The 21633-nt window shown below is 44.4% G+C and overlaps 1 protein-coding gene across 2 annotated transcripts in view; it reads left to right on the forward strand.

Annotated features, from left to right (window-relative positions):
• The first annotated feature begins 6956 nt into the window (after window positions 1-6956).
• Window positions 6957-21633, forward strand: part of GPC6 (glypican 6) — a 3590060-nt gene continuing 3575383 nt past the window's right edge. For both annotated transcript variants that reach the window (XM_086934794.1, XM_086934795.1), the window contains exon 1: window positions 6957-7228. In XM_086934794.1, coding sequence (XP_086790920.1) covers window positions 7075-7228 — 154 coding nt within the window. In that variant the 5' untranslated portion in view covers window positions 6957-7074. The remainder of the gene's footprint in view (window positions 7229-21633) is intronic.

The following is a 21633-nucleotide window of genomic DNA, read 5'->3' on the forward strand; positions in this document are numbered from 1 at the left end:
GTTATTGTTTCATGTGTACCGTACAAAAAATGTAATCCCCATGACCCAATAATCATATAAGCAAATTATACAATGCAAAATATTAGTATCTTCACAACTTTAGTATATAAAAAACCCTTTTATTAAAAAAAATTGTTATTCTGATAATTATCATAAAATCCACAGATACATTAATTATATCAAAATACAGTTAATTCAATCATCTAAAAACAACATAATAATCCCATAAAAATAGTTACTAACACATAACAATTATGGCCTGCATAATTGAGACAGACAGAGGGGTTGTACGACATAAAGCTTGTCCAATACTTGTGTACATCCAATTATCTATATTAACACTGTGCTTTATATATTGATTCAATCGGTATTTCAGCAAAAGTGCCAATCTTCTGGATTGTACTCTTGTTTGCTTCGACGCATTTCGATGGCTATAGCTTGTCACACTATCTTTCTCAAGACAATCGATAATTCTGTCAACATAGGGATTATTATTCTTTCTCCATTATATAAATATGCATAAAATGTATGAATATGCAAATCAATACAGCCTAATCCTGATCATTCTAACACATATAAACTGTTAACATTATTTCTGAATCATTCATTAAGAAAGGGAATGAAGCAACAGAGATTGTTAGCCATATACAAAACTTTACGACCGCCCACTTCCCTGTTAACCTCATTTTTATATCATTCATTGGAAAAGAAAAATAAGGCAGCAGAGATTCTTAGCCATATACAAAGCTTTACGATCTCCCCCTTTCCACTGTGAGGGTGTTACCCACTCTTATTACGGGTTGTTTGTTCCATACTTGATCATACATGTGAAGAATCCCACCCTTCTTTTATCTATGAGTTGCGTTTATTATATCACTACTCTGAAAAAAATACCTTATCTTTTCTGGATAATGTTATCCACTCCTCGTCCTTGCTTCAGGATATTTTTTGGAACTCAGGGATCTCTTGTTCATGTCTAAATAACAGGCATGGATGTTTTACCAGGGGCCCTTTACATCCATAAATTACTATCTACCCCCGTGACCTGTATATGTTTGAAGTTTACCGACCCCTTCTATCTGGTGGTCCTCTTTTTGTTCTCACATTATTGCCTTAGTTATTTTCGTCAGAGTCCCATTCTTAATTGAACACAAAAAATCTAAAAATGTTATCTTAGGCGTTGCCGTTCTTTGGTTAACTGGCACTGCTCTGTAAAGAATGGATAATCTATGAACAAAGCTCTGCTACTTTTTGATCTCGCTCAACTTACATATTATTGTGTTGAGTATCATTAGTTATTACCTCCGAACTGCTGTGTATTCGTCGCACGGTGATCTCCACCGGTTTCTCACATAAATACTCCTGGTCGTATTACAAACTCGTAATTTGAGCGTTTCTTTCTTTAGCAGTATCCTTGTTGTAAACACAGGAAAAAGAAACAGAGACTAGTTTTAGCCCGTGTTCCCTACCGCCGATCCGAAATGGGTCGCAGCCTATGGTCAAACTACGCCCTTCCCTACCTACTACTCCTCACCTTTCAAATCAGCAAAGTTTCCGCCTTCGTCTAGTGGGGTTCCGCGACAATATCCCGAAGCAAGGACGAGGAGTGGATAAAATTATCCAGAAAAGATAAGGTATTTTTTTCAGAGTAGTGATATAATAAACGCAACTCATAGATATAAAAAGGGTGGGATTCTTCACATGTAAGATCCAGTATGGAACAAACAACCCGTAATAAGAGTGGGTAACACCCTCACAGTGGAAAGGGGGAGATCGTAAAGCTTTGTATATGTCTAAGAATCTCTGCTGCCTCTTTTTTCTTTTCTAATGAATGATATAAAAATGATGTTAACAGGGAAGTAGGCGGTCGGAAAGTTTTGTATATAGCTAACAATCTCTGTTGCTTCATTCCCTTTCTAAATGAATGATTCAGAAATAATGTTAACAGCTTATATGTGTTAGAATGATCAGGATTAGGCTGTATTGATTGGCATATTTATACATTTTATGTATATTTATTATAGGGAGAAAGAATAATAATCCCTATGTTGACAGAATTATCGATTGTCTTGAGAAAGATGGTGTGACAAGCTATAGCCATCGAAACGCGTCGACGCAAACAAGAGTACAATCCAGAAGATTGGCACTTTTGCTGAAATACCGATTGAATCAATTTATAAAGCACAGTGTTAATATAGATAATTGGATGTACACAAGTATTGGACAAGCTTTGTGTCGTACAACCTCTCTGCTTGTGTCAATTACGCAGGTCATAATTGTTATGTGTTAGTAACTATTTTTATGGGATTATTATGTTGTTTATAGATGATTGAATAAACTGTACTGGGATATAATTAATGTATCTGTGGATTTTATGATAATTGTCAGAATAACGATTTTTTTTAATAAAAGGATTTTTTATATACTAAAGTTGTGAAGCTACTAATATTTTGTATTGTATAATTTGCTTATATGATTATTGGATCAAGGGGATTACATTTTTTGTTCGGTATTTGTACCTCATTTCCCTTGATAATTTAAGGGGTACCTCTCACTGTTTGACGCTATACTGTTTCATGTGTAGACATAGGCTTTTCTCACTCTGGTGTGGAATAAATCCCTAACACTAGTACTAAAAATGTAATACCAATAATGATCTTGTATCTAGCAAGCACATTTGTCTGTAGTCAGATCATTAAACAAAAATATAGCAGCAATAATTCAACAGTTCAGTTCAAATGTTTCTTAAGGCAGCTTCTTATGTTTTTCTTTGTGAAGTTAGTTCTTTCAACTTTGTTTACAGTAATCTCTAACCCTACTCCGTAATCTCATAAATGTGGCATCCTTACTCTTCTATAGCAGCCTTGGGTCGAGGGAATCTTCTTAATTCTATTAAAACAAAAAAAAGTACTTCAGTCTTTTGTACTCATGTATTTAATAATGTCTTGAAAACATATATTTCTCTTCAGAAATCTTTTCCAACAACTTTTTCCTAATTTACTCTTAGTGTGACATCACAGGGGCTCAAACATTTCTGATCTCAGGTCAATGAAATCCTCCACTGATACATTCAGCACTTAATTCATGTAGTATGTCCCGTCAGGTGCTGAATACCTTAGACAGGGCACTCTTGCTCTCTTTGATCTTCTTATTGTCTGTTGATCTTCTTCTGTGTCACTTACACTGCTTGACGCTGTCTTTTCAGAAATATTCAGTGGTATGTCATCAACTGACACACTTGATCTCAAATTAATGTGACCATAATTTTGTAGCCAGTCAACATTGCGGGTGACTCTTCTTCATCCAGTACTTGTACCTTCACCCTGATCATCTGTTTGTTCTGGTGTTGAATCATCTGTTTTCTTAAGTTGAAATCTGGTCTCTTCTTCTTCAGAAACATTAATGGCACTTTGTCAAATCACAAGAACCTCAATTGGCATGACTATAGTTCTTCACCCCTTTATCCTTCTTGCTGTTGTGGCCCTTACTCCTTAAAATTGTCAAGCTTGCGGTGACTCTGATACCAGTGCTCTTGTTTCTGGCTCAAAAAACCCAATTTTTTCATATGGACATCTTACTCTCTGAGAGAGCACTGCATGTACCCAGCTTGATTCTCCAGCACACTTAACAGCAGTATTTGTGATGAGAATCACCTAGAAGGCGCCTTTCCAACTCGATTTAAAGTAACACTTTTACATGTGCTTGGGCAGAGGTTCATTTGTTCTCGATCCGGGCAATGTATTTGCCAAGGTAGTCAACCTGCAGGTGGATAGCCTCAGCTGGAATATGTCTTCATAAGTGGACTGTCATCTCAGTGTTCAGGCCTTCCAACAAGTAACATTTCTCCTGGGAGTTCCTCTTCTAGAACACTTTGCCTCTCCGGAGAACGCCCTGGTACTTCGGTTTTGCTCAGAGAGGTCAGGCCAAGGTGTCTGGAGGATTGATGTGCAGGCTGTCCCTTGGCACCCAGGAACTACTGTATGCCTTGCCTGTTTCACCTACTCCTGAAGGTGCTTCGGAGGATTCAGAGAGAGGGAATCATAGTGATTATGGTAGTCCCTTTCTGTCCCAGGAGACTGTGGTCTCCTGGCAGTGGAACCTCCTCTACACTTTCTTTGCTCTCCCAGCCCTCTCCGGTTCCCGATACTCAGTCTCCAGCAGCTCGCCAAGTTGAGGTTGATAGGCTGGAAGTTGATAGGCTTGAGTTGCAGAAGCTGGATAGTTCACAGAAAAAATCCACTCTACATATGCTAATGCCTGGTGGAATTTTTGTGTCTGGTGTACCACTAAATTTAGAGACCTAGTTATGGAGGTTCCACTTCATGTTTTATATTTTTTAAGGGATGGGCCAAAGGGCCTGGCACCTTCTACCTTAGAGTCCCATTGGGTAGCTATTCGATTCTGTAGAGGAAGTGGGGGTGATTTGTCAGTAGTTATTCCTTTGGCCATGAAACTGCTGAAGAGTGTTCAGTTGAGAAAGCCAGTGGTTTCTTGTTCGGTTCCCCCCTCGGACTTATCAGTAGAATGGAAGGTCTTCAGGGTGCCCCTCTTGAGCTTTAAGAACAGACCTCTTTGGCATGATTTTTGGCTAAAGTGGCATTCCAGTTGGCCGTCACCTTGGCTAGGAGGCTTGGCAAATTGACATCTTTGCTTGTCACCTCACCTTATCTGATGTTTTTTCCCTAACTGACCCAAGTTTTCGTCCCAAGGTTGTAAAGTGGTTGGTGACTCAGTAGGGTCACACTATCTTTAACTGAGTCAATGCTGGCAGGAATTTTGCAGTGTGACAAGAACTTTAAGCCCACCTCGCTATGATCTATGATGGTCAGAATTCCACTCCTTAGGTGTGTTGGAGACCCTCCAACCTTTGTAAGGTCTCTGATAAGTGTCAACTTCCACAGCATGAACAGAAGCATCACAGCCACAATGTTTGCAGAGCTGACCAGAAGTGTAGCACGACTCCATAGGAAATTCACTTCACTATCTGTGTGTGCCGAGGCTTTGCGTGATATGAGGATGCCTGTACCAGAGTGGAAGACACCTACTTGAAGACTCCCAACAAGAGGAGGCATAGATGGCAGGAACACTGTTCTTCTTATATGTAGGAGTTCTGAGAAGTGCTGCAGCACATAGGAGGCCTGATTGTGAAACCAGAACCTCCGCCTGACAGGAGCACGACATGTACCAATACCAGATTTTTCACTCACACGTGGTGAGGACATCACTTGTAGCCATATGGTAAAACTGATATAAACAAACCTCATAGGATGCTGGTTAGGATGTCTACATGTCTCGGGATCTACCTTTTCCACTACAAATGCAGATCACCACTGGAGGATAAAGTGCTTTTCCAACAGCAAGGCATGAGAACATAACTTCAGGGGTTGAGGCACAGAGATGTCCCTGCATAGCATCCCATCCTAGTCGCCAGTGAAGTAATGAAGACAAACGTTAGTAAGTAAGTTCCAGATCAGTATTTATTTATTTATTGAAGAATTTTATATAGCGCTAGCTAGACCCAAAGGTATCAGAGCGCTTTACAGCAGTAAATGTTCACATCAAAGATAACAAGTATAGACAGAGCAGCTGAGTTGCGTCATATAAAATCAGTGGTTGAGCAGGAGGGAGGAAGAATAAAAAGGAAGGTCAACTTGACAGCCTGTCGAGTTGAATGGTAGATGACCCGCTAGTTGAGATGCTGGTTTAGGAGGAGGTCCTTTAGTTGAATAGGATGGTTAACTTCAGTTATGTTAAATGCAATGACTCCAAATCTCTCCTCTTCAACCCTCCAGCAACTGCCAACTCTCTCTGCCTCATACCAACAATATAAATGATCTTCAGGGTTCCCAGAACCTTCTAGAGGACAATAAAGGGAGAATGAGGGGAAAGCACAGGACGGGGAAAGGGAGAGTCCATTTTATGTTTTCTGCTACCTCTGGGCTGGACAGGGGTTCTGACCATCGCCATCCCGCTCTGAACTACTACATGCTGCCTTTAACCTCTGTCAACTTTAACATGAGTTTGCAGGTAGGAAATGCTATATACAACGTCTGCTGCTTCTTGAACCTTCCACGTGGTCCTAGCTTCTGTTCCCTGAACCACAGTGGGTCAAGCACCTGCAGGTTTACACAATTTCTTATCGTTCTGAAATCGATAAAATAAGTACAGTTGAGTTGATCAATCATATCATATGCTACAGAGTTTTGAAACTTAAATGATAAAGTGCTACATAAACAACTGGCTCCCTGCTCAGGTGAACGAGATAAATCAGAGCAAAATAAAAACATTCGTCTTCAGAAGCAGAGTTCCTGGTAGTATGTTCCAGTAGATGACATACACACAAAGCTTTAATTGCTTATTTACGTTTCCAGTTGGTATGCATTCCATCGCCCCTGCTCTCTGCTGTATGTGAGTTTTCATTCATGTTTTTTCCAGATCGTTTTTACATCGCTTCCTTCGTGTATGCTTGATAGCGTGAGACTCCGTCCCAGGTTTTCCTCGGTACGGTCTCTGGACCCAGCCAGTGCAATGTTTAACGCGCTTCTCTGTCGCTCTCTCAGTCTCTCGCTGTGTCTGCCGCCAGGAATTCTCGCATCCCATTGCCGAAAGCTCCTGCCGGTTCGGTGCAGCCGCATGTGAAGCAAAAGTGCCCCCTGGTCCTGCCCTGTGCACAATCTCCCCACACATCCACAGCGCATCCCCAGGGGCTGACAGTGACCGCTCGCAACCTCAGACGGAGCCAGCTTGCCACAGCAGTCAGTGCCTGTGAACCAAGGAGCGCATCACAGAGCGCGGATTCCTCAGGAAAGGAAGAGGAGGCGGAACAGGAGGTGGGGACCGAGAAGTCCTCTCACCGGGGTAGCTTCCAGTCTCACATTTGGTACAAAAGTTTGACTGGGCAGTTAGACGTGTGGATCGTGTGAGGGCTCGCGCTACTCACCGCATGCACCCGGGGCTATGGCTCTGTCAGTGGAGTGATTTGGGCTGTTTTGTCTGAGGAGACATAAGGGTGTTCGGGAAAAGTGCTCTGGCAACGGGAAGGCTTGATTTTGGATTTCTAAACTTGGATTCAGCATGGCTTGGACCGGGGTCCTGCTGCTGCTGTGGACTGCGCTGCCGCCGCTGTCGGACGGGGCTGAGGTGAAGCCCCGCAGCTGCGCCGAGGTCAGGCAGGCGTACAGCGCTAAGGGCTTCAACCTGGCCAGCGTGCCCTTCCAGGAAATCTCAGGTAAGACCTGACCTGCACAATGTGGGGTGTGCATGTACCGGCTGCCTCCGTGCCCCCGGTTTCCTGTGGCGTTTCTTGCACTGCTGTAAAACAGAATGCACAGATGTGCGTTTTATAAGTAGAAAATCACAGCCTTGTCTAGGCATTAGGCAACATAACGGACCACATACATATGTGTACATTAAACATGATGGCCAGCCTATTGTCGCCTTTCACCTTAACACCCTGGGGGTGCCCAGGAGTGGACGCCTCACAGGGAAAGCCAGGACGGGTTCCACAGCGTTATTCGTACAAGCGCCTTGAGACCCTTGCGGGTGAGTAGTGCGCTATACAAGTATCAATTTACAGCAATACAGAGTGAAGCTTAGCGAACTCATGAGTTAACAGACATGAGGGGTTGGGGCACTGTCAGTTGCATTTACGGCCACGAGGCTGCAGCGCCATAAATAACTTGTTAGAGTTGTGGTTTCTGTTTCTATGACATATATACATTATCCTCTGAGTCTTTACCGTAAGAGAAGGCACGTCAAATAAATACCATTTTAATTCCGTTTTCCATTATTCGGTTAAATGCGAAATACCATTATCTGAGCATCTCACCGTTTGTTCCAAATCGTGTGCGTTGCACTGCACATATCTCGGGTTCGCGAGCCACTTCTCCCTTGCTTGGTGGCATTCATGTTCGGAGCCACGCTGGCTGTCATATCAAAGTGGCAAATCGATGCTATTCCGGTATTGAGATGACGGGTGCTTGCTTGGTGGTACAGCACTGAGGGAAGCTCGGCAGTGGAGCGCTCCATTTCCGGGTCTTGGATTCCACCGCTGCTCGCGCGTCTGCCCAGGGAGACAGTTGTTGTAGCGTGATTAAAAGACACCAGCATGCATTGTCACAGCGCGTTGTGTCACGCTGTTACTACACATGGCACTTTCAGCTGCTGCAGAGCGGCCCGTGTGAGACACGCTTATTGGAAATCCCAGTGCATCTGAGAAGCGTTCAAAAGCAATCAATATAGAGTCGATTCAGATACATTTCAATATGCTGATTGACACTCCTCATTTCTCCATCACTCCGTTTCTGTTATGAGAGCGCTTCGCGGCTTTTTGAGGGGTATGAAGCGCTATACAAATTCCGGCATAATTCAGCAGAGATGGAGATTGTCAATCAGGGCTCTGCCTTCACCTCAGTGTAGCCTGCCCCACACAGTCCCGGGGTCTGGCGAACTCAGCTTGCTGAGGAGATCAGAGGGTAGCAGGGCAGTGCTGATGGTGAGGGGAGCAGTGGTACACTACTGAGGGAAGACTCGCTTCACTGTGACTTGAATCAAAATTCATCCCGCTGGGAATTGGGTTTGGAATTTTAATTATAAAGCTGAATCGATTGACCAGTTTCTCCCCGAACAAATTTCTGAAGCACGCAACTGGAACACACACTTTGACAAGTCGCTTTGTTTTTATAAATATTAAGCGACAAGAGGTCCAGTTATAAAGAGACATGGGACGAGCTACCTTGCTGCATATAGTCCACAGGTTTTCCGTCCCAGGTAGTAACTTCATCACAGTGTCATTATGTTTTTGCGAATGTTTTGCTGAAGTCGGTTTTACCTTATATATGCATTAACGTGCCAGTCAACTCACCCTGTCATGGCCTACGCTATGTTACCTGCCAGGGGTCCCGTCGAGAGAAACTCAACATTGATGGTGGATTACTTCATGCTCACCAATTTCCTCTGCATTTATTGGTTTCAATGAAAAACACTGACAAACATGTGATGGCAAGACCCAGCGCAAACGTATTGCCTCATTTTAAACTGCGTCTTTTCTCTTTGACTGTGGCAGCAAACAATGTTCACTTTATCACGCTTAATGGCGTGAGAGAGCAGTCATGGCGGTGAAACGCACGACTTATTAGTCGAGCCTTCCCACGTCAGATTCGAGGACGTGCCCTCGTGCATTGGGGAATAAACACGTTTTCTCTTCCATAGACCCGCGAAAGTTGAGAACCATCCATCGCCCAAGGCTGCGAGTGCCCTACAAGTAGGCTTCAGGCGGCTGCGTCCTTGAGTGACGCTCCCGCGGAATGGGTCTGAGTGGGCTACAAGAAGTCTGCTACAGGGACTAGAGTGGACTGTGGCTCCCCAGCATAGTCATTTGGCAACTCACACCTCGAAAGCACAGCTTTCCCAAAACCCATTCTGTTGTAACAACGCCCACTACACGTATTCACTTCAACAGAAAGGGCGAACACGCCACAATGTGAAGTGAGCTGGTTGCACGCATTAATATACGGCTACATTAGCTACATACCCTTTATGAAGTACCGCAGCACATTGTATGTTAGGAAAAGTATGCCCACATTGTGCCGTTTAGGGATACCATTACGCAATACTACAAAGCAGCCGGAATCAATGCCTAGTAGAGTCTACAGAGGAACGATAGAGGATGTGGCCAAACGGCTAGGGCTGGCGTCCTAAAATCTGGGTTCGAGTCTCAGCAACGATGCTCTACATCCTGTGATTCTCCTCGATGAAGTGCCCTTATGTAACACAACTGGTAAAGGACCTGATACCTTCGGGTCAAGTTGGCGCTATATTTTTCCCACGGGTGTACACTGATTGAATAAGAAACGGTTGGTAACTACCAATGCACTGGAGGAGCAGCTACATATGGTTTATTCATGGCATTGGACACAGTGGTTTAGACCCATTGTGGAGGCGCGCATCTTTGGGTGGCGTCGGTTTCCCGCCTTGTGGCAGGCGGTAGAGTAGGGCGCGCGCCCCTTTGGTGCCTCACCTCCAGTCCGGGACACATGTTCAATGAAAGGCTGCTGTGGTGTGTCAGGTGATGCGTAAAGGCGGAGTGCTGTTCTCCACACGCTGCCGAGCGCTTCTGCTAGAAGTGCTGCGTCAGGACGGCCGCCTGCTAAATGGGGTCTGTTTGCCGCCAGCTCCCGTTACTAGAAGCCGGCGCTGCATAAAGAAGGGCGCGAGGACTGTATTGATGCATTCTTGCAGCCGCGGTTCTTTCACAGACGTATCACTTGCGAGCGTGCGTGCACACCCGAGTGCTAAGTATCTGGCCTCGCCACGTTAACGTGAACCTTGTTTTTAAGCAGCAAACCTTTCTCAAGACGTAAGCACGGGGTTCGCTCAACATCCCTCAGTGCATTGACTGGAAATAGAAAAGTCCTGGTACTTACTATCCAAACTACCCGTTTGCTCTCGAAAAGTTCCAGGACTCTCACATTAAGTGTACTATAGCAGTTCTGGGAGTTAAAGAAGTGCAGGTACACAGTATCTGCAATTTAAAACACAATATTTTGTCAAACAATATTATATTCTGGGTCAGCAACATGGTCTCTGTTTTGGACAATTTCTAAGACGGGAACCTCGGTAGCTAGTTAATGGCTGCCATTGACACTTACAGAAGTCTATCCTAAACACATTTTAAGGAAGAGCATACACACAGGACAATATACACATTTCTGCAGAGAAGATCGTTTAATATTGTGTTTTGTTTTAGATTTAATAATGCTGAAGACTTTTAAACCATGCACTCTATTTTAAAGTGCTTTCACAAATGTACAATTTTGCAGCACCATCTCACCTCTAAATATTGTAGTTGACAAAATGCCACAAAGGCAGTGATCACAATGGAAAGAAGGGGAAGCTTTTTCTGGGTTGGGGGGTGGGGGAGGGGGGGGGGGGAAGAGGACTTACAGGAGGTACCAGAAAGGATTATTGGCCCCCAAGGATTCTCAGGTGTAAAGTGGACCATGCCTGAACCAATATTGTGCCAGGAGTGCGTTTGCAGAGTGGTGGAGAAAGGGGGAATGGTGTCCAAAGACCTCTTTGCAATCCCACTGTGTGAGACTTACTGGAGGTAACAGGAGGGGTCATTGGCCCCCATTGGCCCCCACAACTGGATTGCTGAGAGGTCATAAGAGCACAGGCCCCTCATTCTCCACCATTCTGCAACGCGCCCCCCTGGTGCACTGTTGCTTGGAGGAAGAAGTCGACTTTAGTCCTTAGGCCCCCAGGGGGGAAGATGACCTCAGTTCCCCACCAGCACTGTGCTGAGAGGCACATTTTCAGAGTGGTGGAGAAATGGTGCATGGCATCCGACCACCTCTCAGCAATCCCACTGTGTGGGACTTACTGGACATAACAGGAGGTCTTGTTGGCACCTAAGTACCCTCAGCAGTAAAGGGACTATATCCCCAAACCAGCAGAACGCAGGAGGCGTGTGCAGAGTGGTGAAGAAAGGGGGTGAGGCCTCTGGCTAGTTGTTGGCTTTTTAAAAAAATGTATCATAATCTATTTTTTAGGAAGGGGGGCCACGTGGTGCCCCTTTCCTGAACTGTTTTTGGGCCCCGGGGACCTCATCCCAGGGGCCTTCCCCTTTATAAAAAAATTAGATATAAAAAGGAAGGGGGCCACAAGGCCCCCCTTCCGGGCCAATTGCGGCCCCAGGGACCCCATCCACCGGGGCCCGACCTTTCGTTTTTGAAATTCTTTTTTTATTTAAAGTTAGGGGGTATTAGAATTGGGGGTCTCTGGTTGGCACAGATAGGTACTTGTGACAAGCAGGGACCCTCTCCTCTAGTCAGGGCAAGGGAATTACTCTCTCAAACTAACCCCTGCTCACCCTCTAGGCGGCGTGGCGCGAGCAGTCAAGGCTTATTTCAGAGGTGATGTAAGTTAAGCAGTTGTGACCATATACAGTAACCGAGTGACAACACTACAAATGGACACCACACAGGTTTTATATAAAAAATAAGTATACCTTACATAGAGTTATCATAAGACCAATAAATGACAAAAAAAGAATCCACAGTACTATTAAGTTTCAAGAGTTTAGGTTAAAAAGGCTTAATTCAAGGTTCTGTGCGAGTCGGTAGCCTTGTCCGGCTACAGCGTTGCTGAAAAGAACACAGAGTCTAACAAATCCAGCAGGCCGCGGCGGTCCGGGCCTGCTCAAATGTCGACAGACTCAGTCACAGTACCTTTTCCTTGAGGCTGCCGGCACGGATGTGCGAGTCGTTTCCGGGGTTCGTCGCAGTGTAGAAAAATAAAGCGTTGCAGGTCACGGTGTCCTTCCAGTCGCGATGACGGAGTCGGTGAGCTCAGAGCTTACGTTGTTAGAGGCGGATGTTGCTCGTTGCGGTGCTTCCAGCGTTACGGTGCGGCAAACGAGCCGGTGTTTGGGAGCTGGCGTCGATCAGTCCGGACAGCGGTGCGAGTCAGTCAGTGCGTCGCAAAGCATGCGAGGCGGTGCCCAACTCCGTTGCGGTCACAGGACTCGAAATCAGCAGCAGTGACTGCGTCGGTCAGACCAGTTCGATTCGGTGTAGCGAAGCGTTGCATGTCGCAGTGTCCTTCCAGTCACGGTGCAGGGTACGGCTTGTTGATGGCGTCGAGACGGAGTCGGTGAGTGCAGAGCTTGCATTGTTCGAGGCGGACGTTGCTTGGTGCGGTGCCTACAGGACACCGGGCCGGTCGTGAGAGTCGGTCACAGCTCCCTGCCTCTGTAGCCACTTGTTTCCAGCAGCAATTCACAACGGCTGGTGAAGTCCACTGGTCCTGGGACTTCGGTCAGGGGGCATGCTCTATTCCAAGCCCTTGGAGATCTTTGCACAAGTTGAAAGAAAAGTCCACAAAGTTCTTTCTCCTCTCTTTGGCAGCCAGGCAACCACTGCAGGCCAATCCCCCAAGCAGCACTTCAGCTTGGGAATAGTCTCTCCTCAGTTTCTTCAGGTTCCTTCTCCTCCGCAGAGGTTTTGTCTTGTACTTCCAGAAGTGATCTAAATACTTATACCCCAAAATCCTTTGTTCTCTGAGGGGAGAGGGGCCTGTGTTCAGTCAAAACCAGTTCTGAAGCACTCAGTTTACCAGACTTCTCCTTTCCTTTCACAGTGCAGGCAGGCACATCAGACGCCCCACAGGAGGTGAAGCCAGCATTGTGGAAGGCAAGTACAGTCCTAGAGCACTTTGTTGATAGTCTTCCTTCTCTTCTTTCAGTGTGCAGGGCAAAGATATCAGACGCACCACAGAGGGTGGAGCCAGCACTGTGGGGGGCGGGTGCAGTCCTATTCAGGTCCCAGGTGCAACTCGTCCCTCCCATCTAGATGCAGATCTCACTATTCACCACTGGGCTGACTCATTCTGTCTCCTAGAATCTCCCAGCCCTGTCACTCAAACTCCAGACAAGGAATACACAACCTCGCAAAGGCAGACTTAAATGGTTAGGCAAGCAAATACCTACTTTCTAAAATTGGTATTTGCAAACACAGAATATTAAAATAAACTTTACTGAAAGATTTTTATTTTATTTATTTTCAAAGTTTTATATAGCGCAAACACGATCTTTGCAGATATCAGAGCGCTTTACAGAAACAAGGGGTAAGGGAAACAAGAGAGTGATTAAACAAACTTTTGGGTACAAAATAGTAGTAGGTAGTAAGTGAGTAGCAAAATAGGATAGCAATCAGATAAACAAATAGTACAATTAGACAATCAGATAAACAAATAATACAAAGTCGGTGCAATGTCTTCGATACATCCAAAAAAAAGGGTTCAAGTGAATTTAGCCATAAGGATGGCTTTTACTTCTTTCTTAAAAAATGCAGTGGAGGAGATAAGCCTGGTTTCGGGAGGGAATGCATTCCAGATCCTGGGTGCCATTCCAGAGAAGGAGCGTTTATATGTTTTTTCCTTCCGGAATCTTTGCGGTTTCAGGAGGAGATTTTTTGTGCTTCTAGTGGATTTCGAGCCCCCTGATAGAGTCAGCTTTTGAGTGAGGTAGTTGGGTGACTTGTGGTGTACAGCCATGTGAGTCATACAAGCAATTTTCAGCTGTATCCTGGCTTCAAAAGGCAGCCAGTTCAGGGATTTTAAGTCAGGGGAAATATGCGAATGTTTTTTTGATCCAGTGATAAGTCTCGCTGCAGCGTTCAAGGAGGCTCTTAGGGGGGCGGTTGTTGATAGGGGGAGACGCAGAGAGCGACGATTCCGTAGTCTATGCGTGGGATGACTAGGGCTTGTACTGCAGTTTGGAAGTCCTTAGCTGGGAGGAAGGGTTTAAGTTTCCTCGAAGTGTTGATTTGGAAATTATCTCCCTTAGTTGCTTTGCTGATATGCTGCTGCATGTTGAGATTGGCGTCAAGTGGGATGCCTAAGGATTTCGCGGAGTCTACGATAGTGGGTTGGACATTGAGTGCAGTTAGGTGCTTGAGCCAAGTTTGGGTGGTGGAGATTTTCGCAGGAGGTGAGATCAGAAGGAACTCAGTTTTCAGAGCATTTCGTTTGAGGTGATTATCGGCCAACCATGATTGGGTGTTTCTGATCGTAGAGTTCAGAAGTTTGATGTCTTCCGGGGATTGTAGTTTGAGATAGAGTTGAGTGTCATCAGCGTACATGTGAAAGTGTACATTAGATGCTTGTAACAAGGTGGTGAGTGGTTCCATGACTAGGTTGAACAAAGTTGGGGATAGGGAAGATCCTTGTGGGACGCCTAATGTTACAGGCACAGATGGGGATAACACGTTGTTGATCTTGAACTTCTGAGACCGGTTATGTAGAAAGGAAGTGAACCACTTGAGAACAGTCCCAGAAAGACCCATTCTGGTGTTTAACAGCTCAAGTAGATTCTCATGTTTGATGGTGTCAAATGCTGAGGAGAGATCAAGTAGGATGAGGAGGCAGGAGTCGTTATGATCTAGGATTTGGAGTCCAGGCAAACTAAACTCGATTTTCTACCATGTTCTCTGAGTCTGCTAGGATTATAAACATGTAATAATCTAGCAGCCCATTCTGGCCTATGGAGAACAGGTAGCCTTGCAATAGTGAAAAACGAAAATGGCTGTAATTCACTATTAGGACATGCCACCCACATCAGGGCTTGTCCTACCTTATACTTACAACGCACCCTGCCCGTGGGTCTACCATAGGGGTGACTAATAAGAAGAAAAGGGAAGGTTAAGGGTCTGGCAAGTGGGTGCACTTGCCCAGTCATGACAGTTCCAGACTGCACGCAGGCTCTGCAATGGCAGACTTTAGACACGTTTTACAAGGCAGCTTCTGTGGGTGGCACAACCAGTGCTGCAAGCCCACTAGCAGCATTTGGATTAAAGGCCCTGGGCACACTCAGTGCACTGTACTAGGGTCTGACAAGTAAACCAAATAGTCAATCATGGAATCACTAATTAATACATCAATTTACAATAGGGAGAGCATATGCACTGTAGTACTGATCAGCAGTGGTAAAGTGCCCAGAATCATAACATAGCCAACAGCAGGTCAGAACAAATATAGGAGGGAGGCAAAAAGTCCAACAGGGGGGCTGAGAGGCCCCCCTCCTGGGTCAATCTTGACCCTGGGGACACCCTCTCCAGGCCCTGCCCTTTTAAAAAATGTATTTAAAAAAAGGAAGGGGGTGCACAACCCCCTTCCGGGCCGATTTTGGCTCCATGGACTTCAGCCCTCTGGGCCCAGCCTTAAGTGTGGGTTCTCCGGGCCCACCAGGTGCATACACATTTAGAATGTTGGGGACCATGGGGGGGAGCCTCAAGGCCCCCGTTGTCTCTGCCAGCTCCCCATCTCCTGTGGGCGCCGATTTTGTTTTGAGATCCAGGGAGCTGCAACAATGCAACTCCATGGATCCCAAAGTATTGTGTCTGTTTTACTGCTTACTTCCCAGTAGTCAGGGAAACAGACGCATGCTCTGCTTTCAGCAAACAAGAGAATGTTGTGCTCTCGCTTGCTGAAAGCAGAGTGTTTGTTATGGAGTGTCCCAGGGTGGGAACCCCAAAACATTGCTGGAGCCAGCCGTGGGGGGTGGCAGTCCTTAGGGCCATGTAGGGCTCCATGAGCGGGGCCACATAGCCCCCCTCCCTTGATAAGTAAGCCTCTGGGAGGTGGTGGTCCCCAGGGCCGGGGGTCCGCAATGGATCCCCTTCGATATTGTATTTGTGCCCCGGGGAGGTGGCGGCCCCGGGGCTGTGTGTTTGGCCAGAGCCCCCTAAAACATTATTATTTATTTTAGCCCTTTGGAGGTGGCGCTCCCTGGGGCTGCGGGGGAGTTTGAAGGGCCTCCCCTGCATAGTTTATAAAATTAAATAATTATTGTGCCTCAGTGCAGTGGCGGTCCCCGGAGTGATGGGGGGCCGAGCAACTCCCACATTTATAGTATTCAGTGTCCCAGGAAGGTGGTGATCCCTGGGGCTTAATAAAATCCTCAGATCGGGCCCCAGTATCTACCCATCCTTCATTAACTTCATGCCCCTTGGATTTGGCTCACCAGGGGCTTTAGAAAAAAGGCGCACAGGATCACACACGTCTTTTTTGTCAATTTTCTTTTACTAGTTTGATAGTTGATCTATGTTACGCAATCTGTACATAATGTATATAGGAACTACAATTCCCATAATGCCTCATTATAGGCAACATGGGATATCAGTATAAAAGAGTAATCAATGTAGAACTTACCCATCCATGATCAAGACCTTGTGTCAAAACGCGTTGGTATTAGTGGTGTTAATAAATTCATGACAACTACGATATCCTGGAATGCAACATCCTTTTGTTAAATGATAATTACTACGGGCCTGATTCCACCCCTCATTGCCTGCACTGCCTGGGAGCATGTTGGGAGCTGGAATTGCTTAGCGTGGCAGCGTGACCAAGGGCTTTCCGCCCGAAACGCGTCGCTGGTTCTGTTCTTGTTTTAATAAAATTCCATCTTGCTGACTTCGTTGGTCCGGTCCTCGTTCTTTGCTGGCGTGGAGGCGGTGTCTGCGAGCGCAGAGCAAGCTGAGGAGGAATTCCCTTTTTCATATATATATATATATATATATATATATATATATATATATATGATAGTCGGATATCGCGTTACCCCTTCACTGTCACATCAACCGTACGGAAGGGCACAGGAAGACAGCGCCATGCTATGAGAAATCAACAAAGTGCACTTGTATTAGAGAAAATAGACCTACGTGTTTCGGCCAAGGGCCTTCGTTCGGGTATATATAAGAAAATATATATAATATGGCTGATTATTTGCACAATAAAGCACTAAGGATTTTGCACCAGATTTTGGGTTCACTCCTCGTTGTTCTTTCCAAGGATAGGAAATTTTTGAATGGCGATTTTCGTTATATATATATGTATATATACATGTATATATATATATATATATATATATATATATATATATATATATATATGTATGTATGTATGTATATATATATATATATATATATATATATATATATATATATTATATATATATATATATATATATATATGAACAAGAGATTCCTCCCCAGTTTGCTCTGCGCTCGCAGACACCGCCTCCACGCCAGCAAGGAAGAGGACCGGACCAGCAAAGTCAGCAAGAATGGTAAGTTTATTGATTGATTAAAACAGAACCAGCGACGCGTTTCGGGCCAAAAGCCCTTGATCACGCTGCAACATGTTTACAATCATTATGCTCTTTTATACGTATATGCAGTGATATAGACGCCACCCCCTGGTGACGCCCACCATGATCATGTGATAAGTGATAAACAGTAAAAACGCACTGTCGCTGATACTTTGTTGCCATTGCAGACTAGTATACAGAAAATCATAGCTGGTTAAATTCAGGATTTTATCCGAATACATCAAAATATATTTAATTATATTAATATACCAACACATTTCATCCAAGTTAAAAATGCGAATGAGAAATATATCCATTCTGTGCAAAAAAGCAATCTCGTTATGTAGCAGCAAAAATGTAAAGTGCGTATTGAGAAAAGTGCATAAGTGATGAAAGATGTGATAAAGTGCAAGAGTTAGCGGAGACATATGGAACTACCACTGGAATAGTTATCAGCAATTTAAGCATCATATCTCGATGTTTATACAAGTGAATTCGTCCAAATCAGCCTATTCCGTAATGAATTCTATTAAACATTCAAAATAGAAGAAGAAGAACCATTTTTACAAGAAGCTAAAAAATAATAACAATATGTATAAATAAGGCCTTATTTCATATATATACACACACATGCACCCACTCTCTCACCCACCACCCCACACACCCAGCCCATTGCAACGTGCAGTTAATCCAAATGAATTTACAAAGCATAATATGTTTTGTCTAGAACAGTACAGATGACAGTAGCTATATACACAACCATATATGTATGTGTGTGCATAGATATACACCCATACACACACACACACATATAAATACACATATACCACCACACACACCAACAACCCTATACCACTCTCACATAAATATTTACAAGTATTGATATCTGTGTAATTCCATATATACACACACACACACCCTCACACACTCATCTTTGTGCAGTCCTAAGTCAAAAGTCAAAAATAATATCCTAATTCCATACAAAATATTCACATGATAAAATCCCTGTACAATTAAAAATTACCACAAGATTGTCATCATCGAGATATTGTACATGATATGCGAATAGGAATGTATGAAAACATCTATATACTGATGCTATATGCATGATAACTGCCAAATAAAGTGCGGAATTGTGTCACCATAGGTGAATACCACGGTAAGATTCACCAGTTGTTACTACAGATTATGGGACAGGTGCAAGGAACTTCTAATAGGGAGCCTAACTAGAAGAACGAGTAACTAGGACACAGATAAAAATAGTACTAGAAGCCAGCAATACCAGAATTTATTTACAGAAAATGATGCATTTCCTCAATATTATTGAGCCCGTTGGGCCAACGGCTATCGAGCTCCAATATGTATCTAGACTCCATTTTTCTGAGCTGGGTCTCACGGTCACCTCCTCGTCTCATTTGGGGAACTGCCCCAATCACAAAATAGCTCAGACAATTAAGGTCTTTGTTGTGTACTCGCTTAAAGTGACGGGCAACTGGGTAAGTAGGGTCACTATGCAGAATAGCCCTCAGATGCTGCAGAATCCGGGCGTGCACCTGGAGCTTAGTGCTGCCAACGTATCTAAGCCCACAGGTGCACGTCAGAACATATACAGCATGGTCAGTCTTACAGTTGTAGTTGCCATTGATGGTTTTGGCAACTTTGCTGAACGGGGTGCTGTAATGGGTAGTAGTGACTCCGAACTTACAAGCTCTACAACTGGAGCATTTAAAGAAACCTCTGAAAGGACGAAGCCATAGGACCTTAGTTTTTAATTCAGGGGCTGCTTTGTCCAGATGGTTGCCCATTGTTTTAGCTCGTCTGAACGTTAACGTAGGAGAAGGGGGCAACCTGGTGTTTAGTATATGGTCGCTCATTATAATCGGCCAGTGTTTATTAAGAATTGACCTGATTTTCCTATCTTCCCTACTGAAAGTAGTGATCAGACGTGGGCACTCCAGTTGGGGTTTGGTGGTGAGAGGAGGTTCGGTTCCAAGAGTAGAGTCAGGAAAGAGGCTCTCCCTAGATCTTGACAGAGATTTGGTAACTGCTGAATTTAATATCCGCTCGGAATATCCTCTAGCTCTCAATCTGGTTAAGAGTTCTTCCAAGCAGGCACCAAAATCAGAGGGAGAACTGCAGATTCTCTTTAATCTAAGGATTTCCCCATAGGGGATTCCAGAGATTGTATGCTTAGGGTGCATACTGGATGCATGCAATGTGGCATTGCCAGCAGTCTATTTTCTATGGAGGGTGGTATTTACAATTCCATTAGAGACATACACCTCCACATCCAAGAATTGGATGCGATTTTCATTGATGTGTGCCGTGAAATGAAGATTAAGCGAATTGTCATTAATATCATCAATAAATAACAACGCTTCCTGTTTGCTACCCTTCCAGATGATGAAGACATCATCGATATATCTTAAAAAGCACCTTACATGCCCATCCATCCACGCCTTGTGGCGGACCCTGAGGACCTGCTCCTCCCACCAGCCAACGTGCAAGCACGCATAGCTGGGAGAGAAGCAGGCCCCCATAGCTACGCCCCTCAGTTGTTTATAGATCTCCTTTCCGAAGGAAAAAAAGTTATTATGAAGGCACCATGCTATCAAACCAACAATCACCTTATTGTGTTCATAGTACTGGATGGGTCTGCTGGAAAGGTAGTATTGTACCGCAGATAAACCCCTGTCATGATCTATGCTGGTATACAGCGATTCAACGTCAAGAGAAATCAGTAGCATATCACTCTCCCATACAAGTGTAGATATTTTGGATATAAAGTCACTGGTATCTCGAGTGAAGCTGGGAAGTTGCTTGACAAAGTCTTGCAGGAAAAAATCAATGTATTCTCCAGCTTTTTCTCCTGCACTGCCAATAGCCGAAACAATCGGCCTACCTGGTATTGGTTGTACAGATTTGTGCACTTTCGGAATGAGGTAAAGAGAAGGTAAGATAGGAAAGTTCACATACATATATTTGTGTTCTTCCGGTGATATTAGATCTTCTCTCTTCCATTGATTCAAAGACTTGTGCAAGTCAGATATCGCTTTATCGTATTCCTTTTGGGTACTCTTAGCATAACAAGCTGGGTCTTCAAGTTGGCGTTTGGCCTCGGTGATATAGTCTTTTTTAGGCCAAATTACCAAATTGCCCCCCTTATCAGACTTCTTAATCACGATGTCAGGGTTATCATCAAGTTTCTTCATCAATTTGTTGTAGGCAATCCTGGTGTATGTCTCCTTTTTACAACGTTTGTTGTTGGTTTGGGTGTACAGCTTTTTAATGTCATTTGTGACACAATCGTGAAAGATGTCGATCGCATCCTTTGGCATCAGGGGTACGAATTTTGATTTGCTGTGGAAAGGGCTCAAACCTGCACCTTTAGGAGGAATAGGGATCTGTCTGAGACGATCTTGAGTGGAGGCCGTTACATTCGGTTCTATATCGTCATTTGAGTTGAGCAGATCATTAGCATCGAGGAAAACATGAGTGTCAGATGCCCTTAATGACATAGTTTCATTTTCTCTTGTATTGTCATCTTGGGTATCCAAATCCTTGGCTGTTTGTAAAGCAAAATGTTTTTTCAGTTTGAGTTTTCTTATAAAGCAGAAGAGATCCACCCTAGTAGTGGTGTAATCATAATGTTGGATTGGTGAAAAATTTAATCCCAATGCTAGCAGTTGCTCTTCCGCTTTATCAAGGACCACATCGGAGAGATTGATAATAGTATTGTTCCTTATCGTCGTTTCCCCCATGTTTTTTCTTTTTCTTTTGTTGGAGTTGTTCCCCGGCGTTGCTTCCCCCTGCGTCGTCGTTCTTTCCTGCGTTTGTTCCTCCTTTGTTTGGCTGTGGGTTGTGTTGCCATGATCTCAGGGTTTGGAGCCTCTCGTCCACTACAAAATCCATTTCCTGCTGGAGATTTAATGTTTCCAGTCCAATTAAGTTTAGATCGCTATTGGTAGAGCCAGAGGATAGTGATT

The sequence above is a fragment of the Lissotriton vulgaris genome, chromosome 8 (assembly GCF_964263255.1).
Source record: "Lissotriton vulgaris chromosome 8, aLisVul1.2, whole genome shotgun sequence".
NCBI classification, from domain to species: Eukaryota; Metazoa; Chordata; class Amphibia; order Caudata; family Salamandridae; genus Lissotriton; species Lissotriton vulgaris.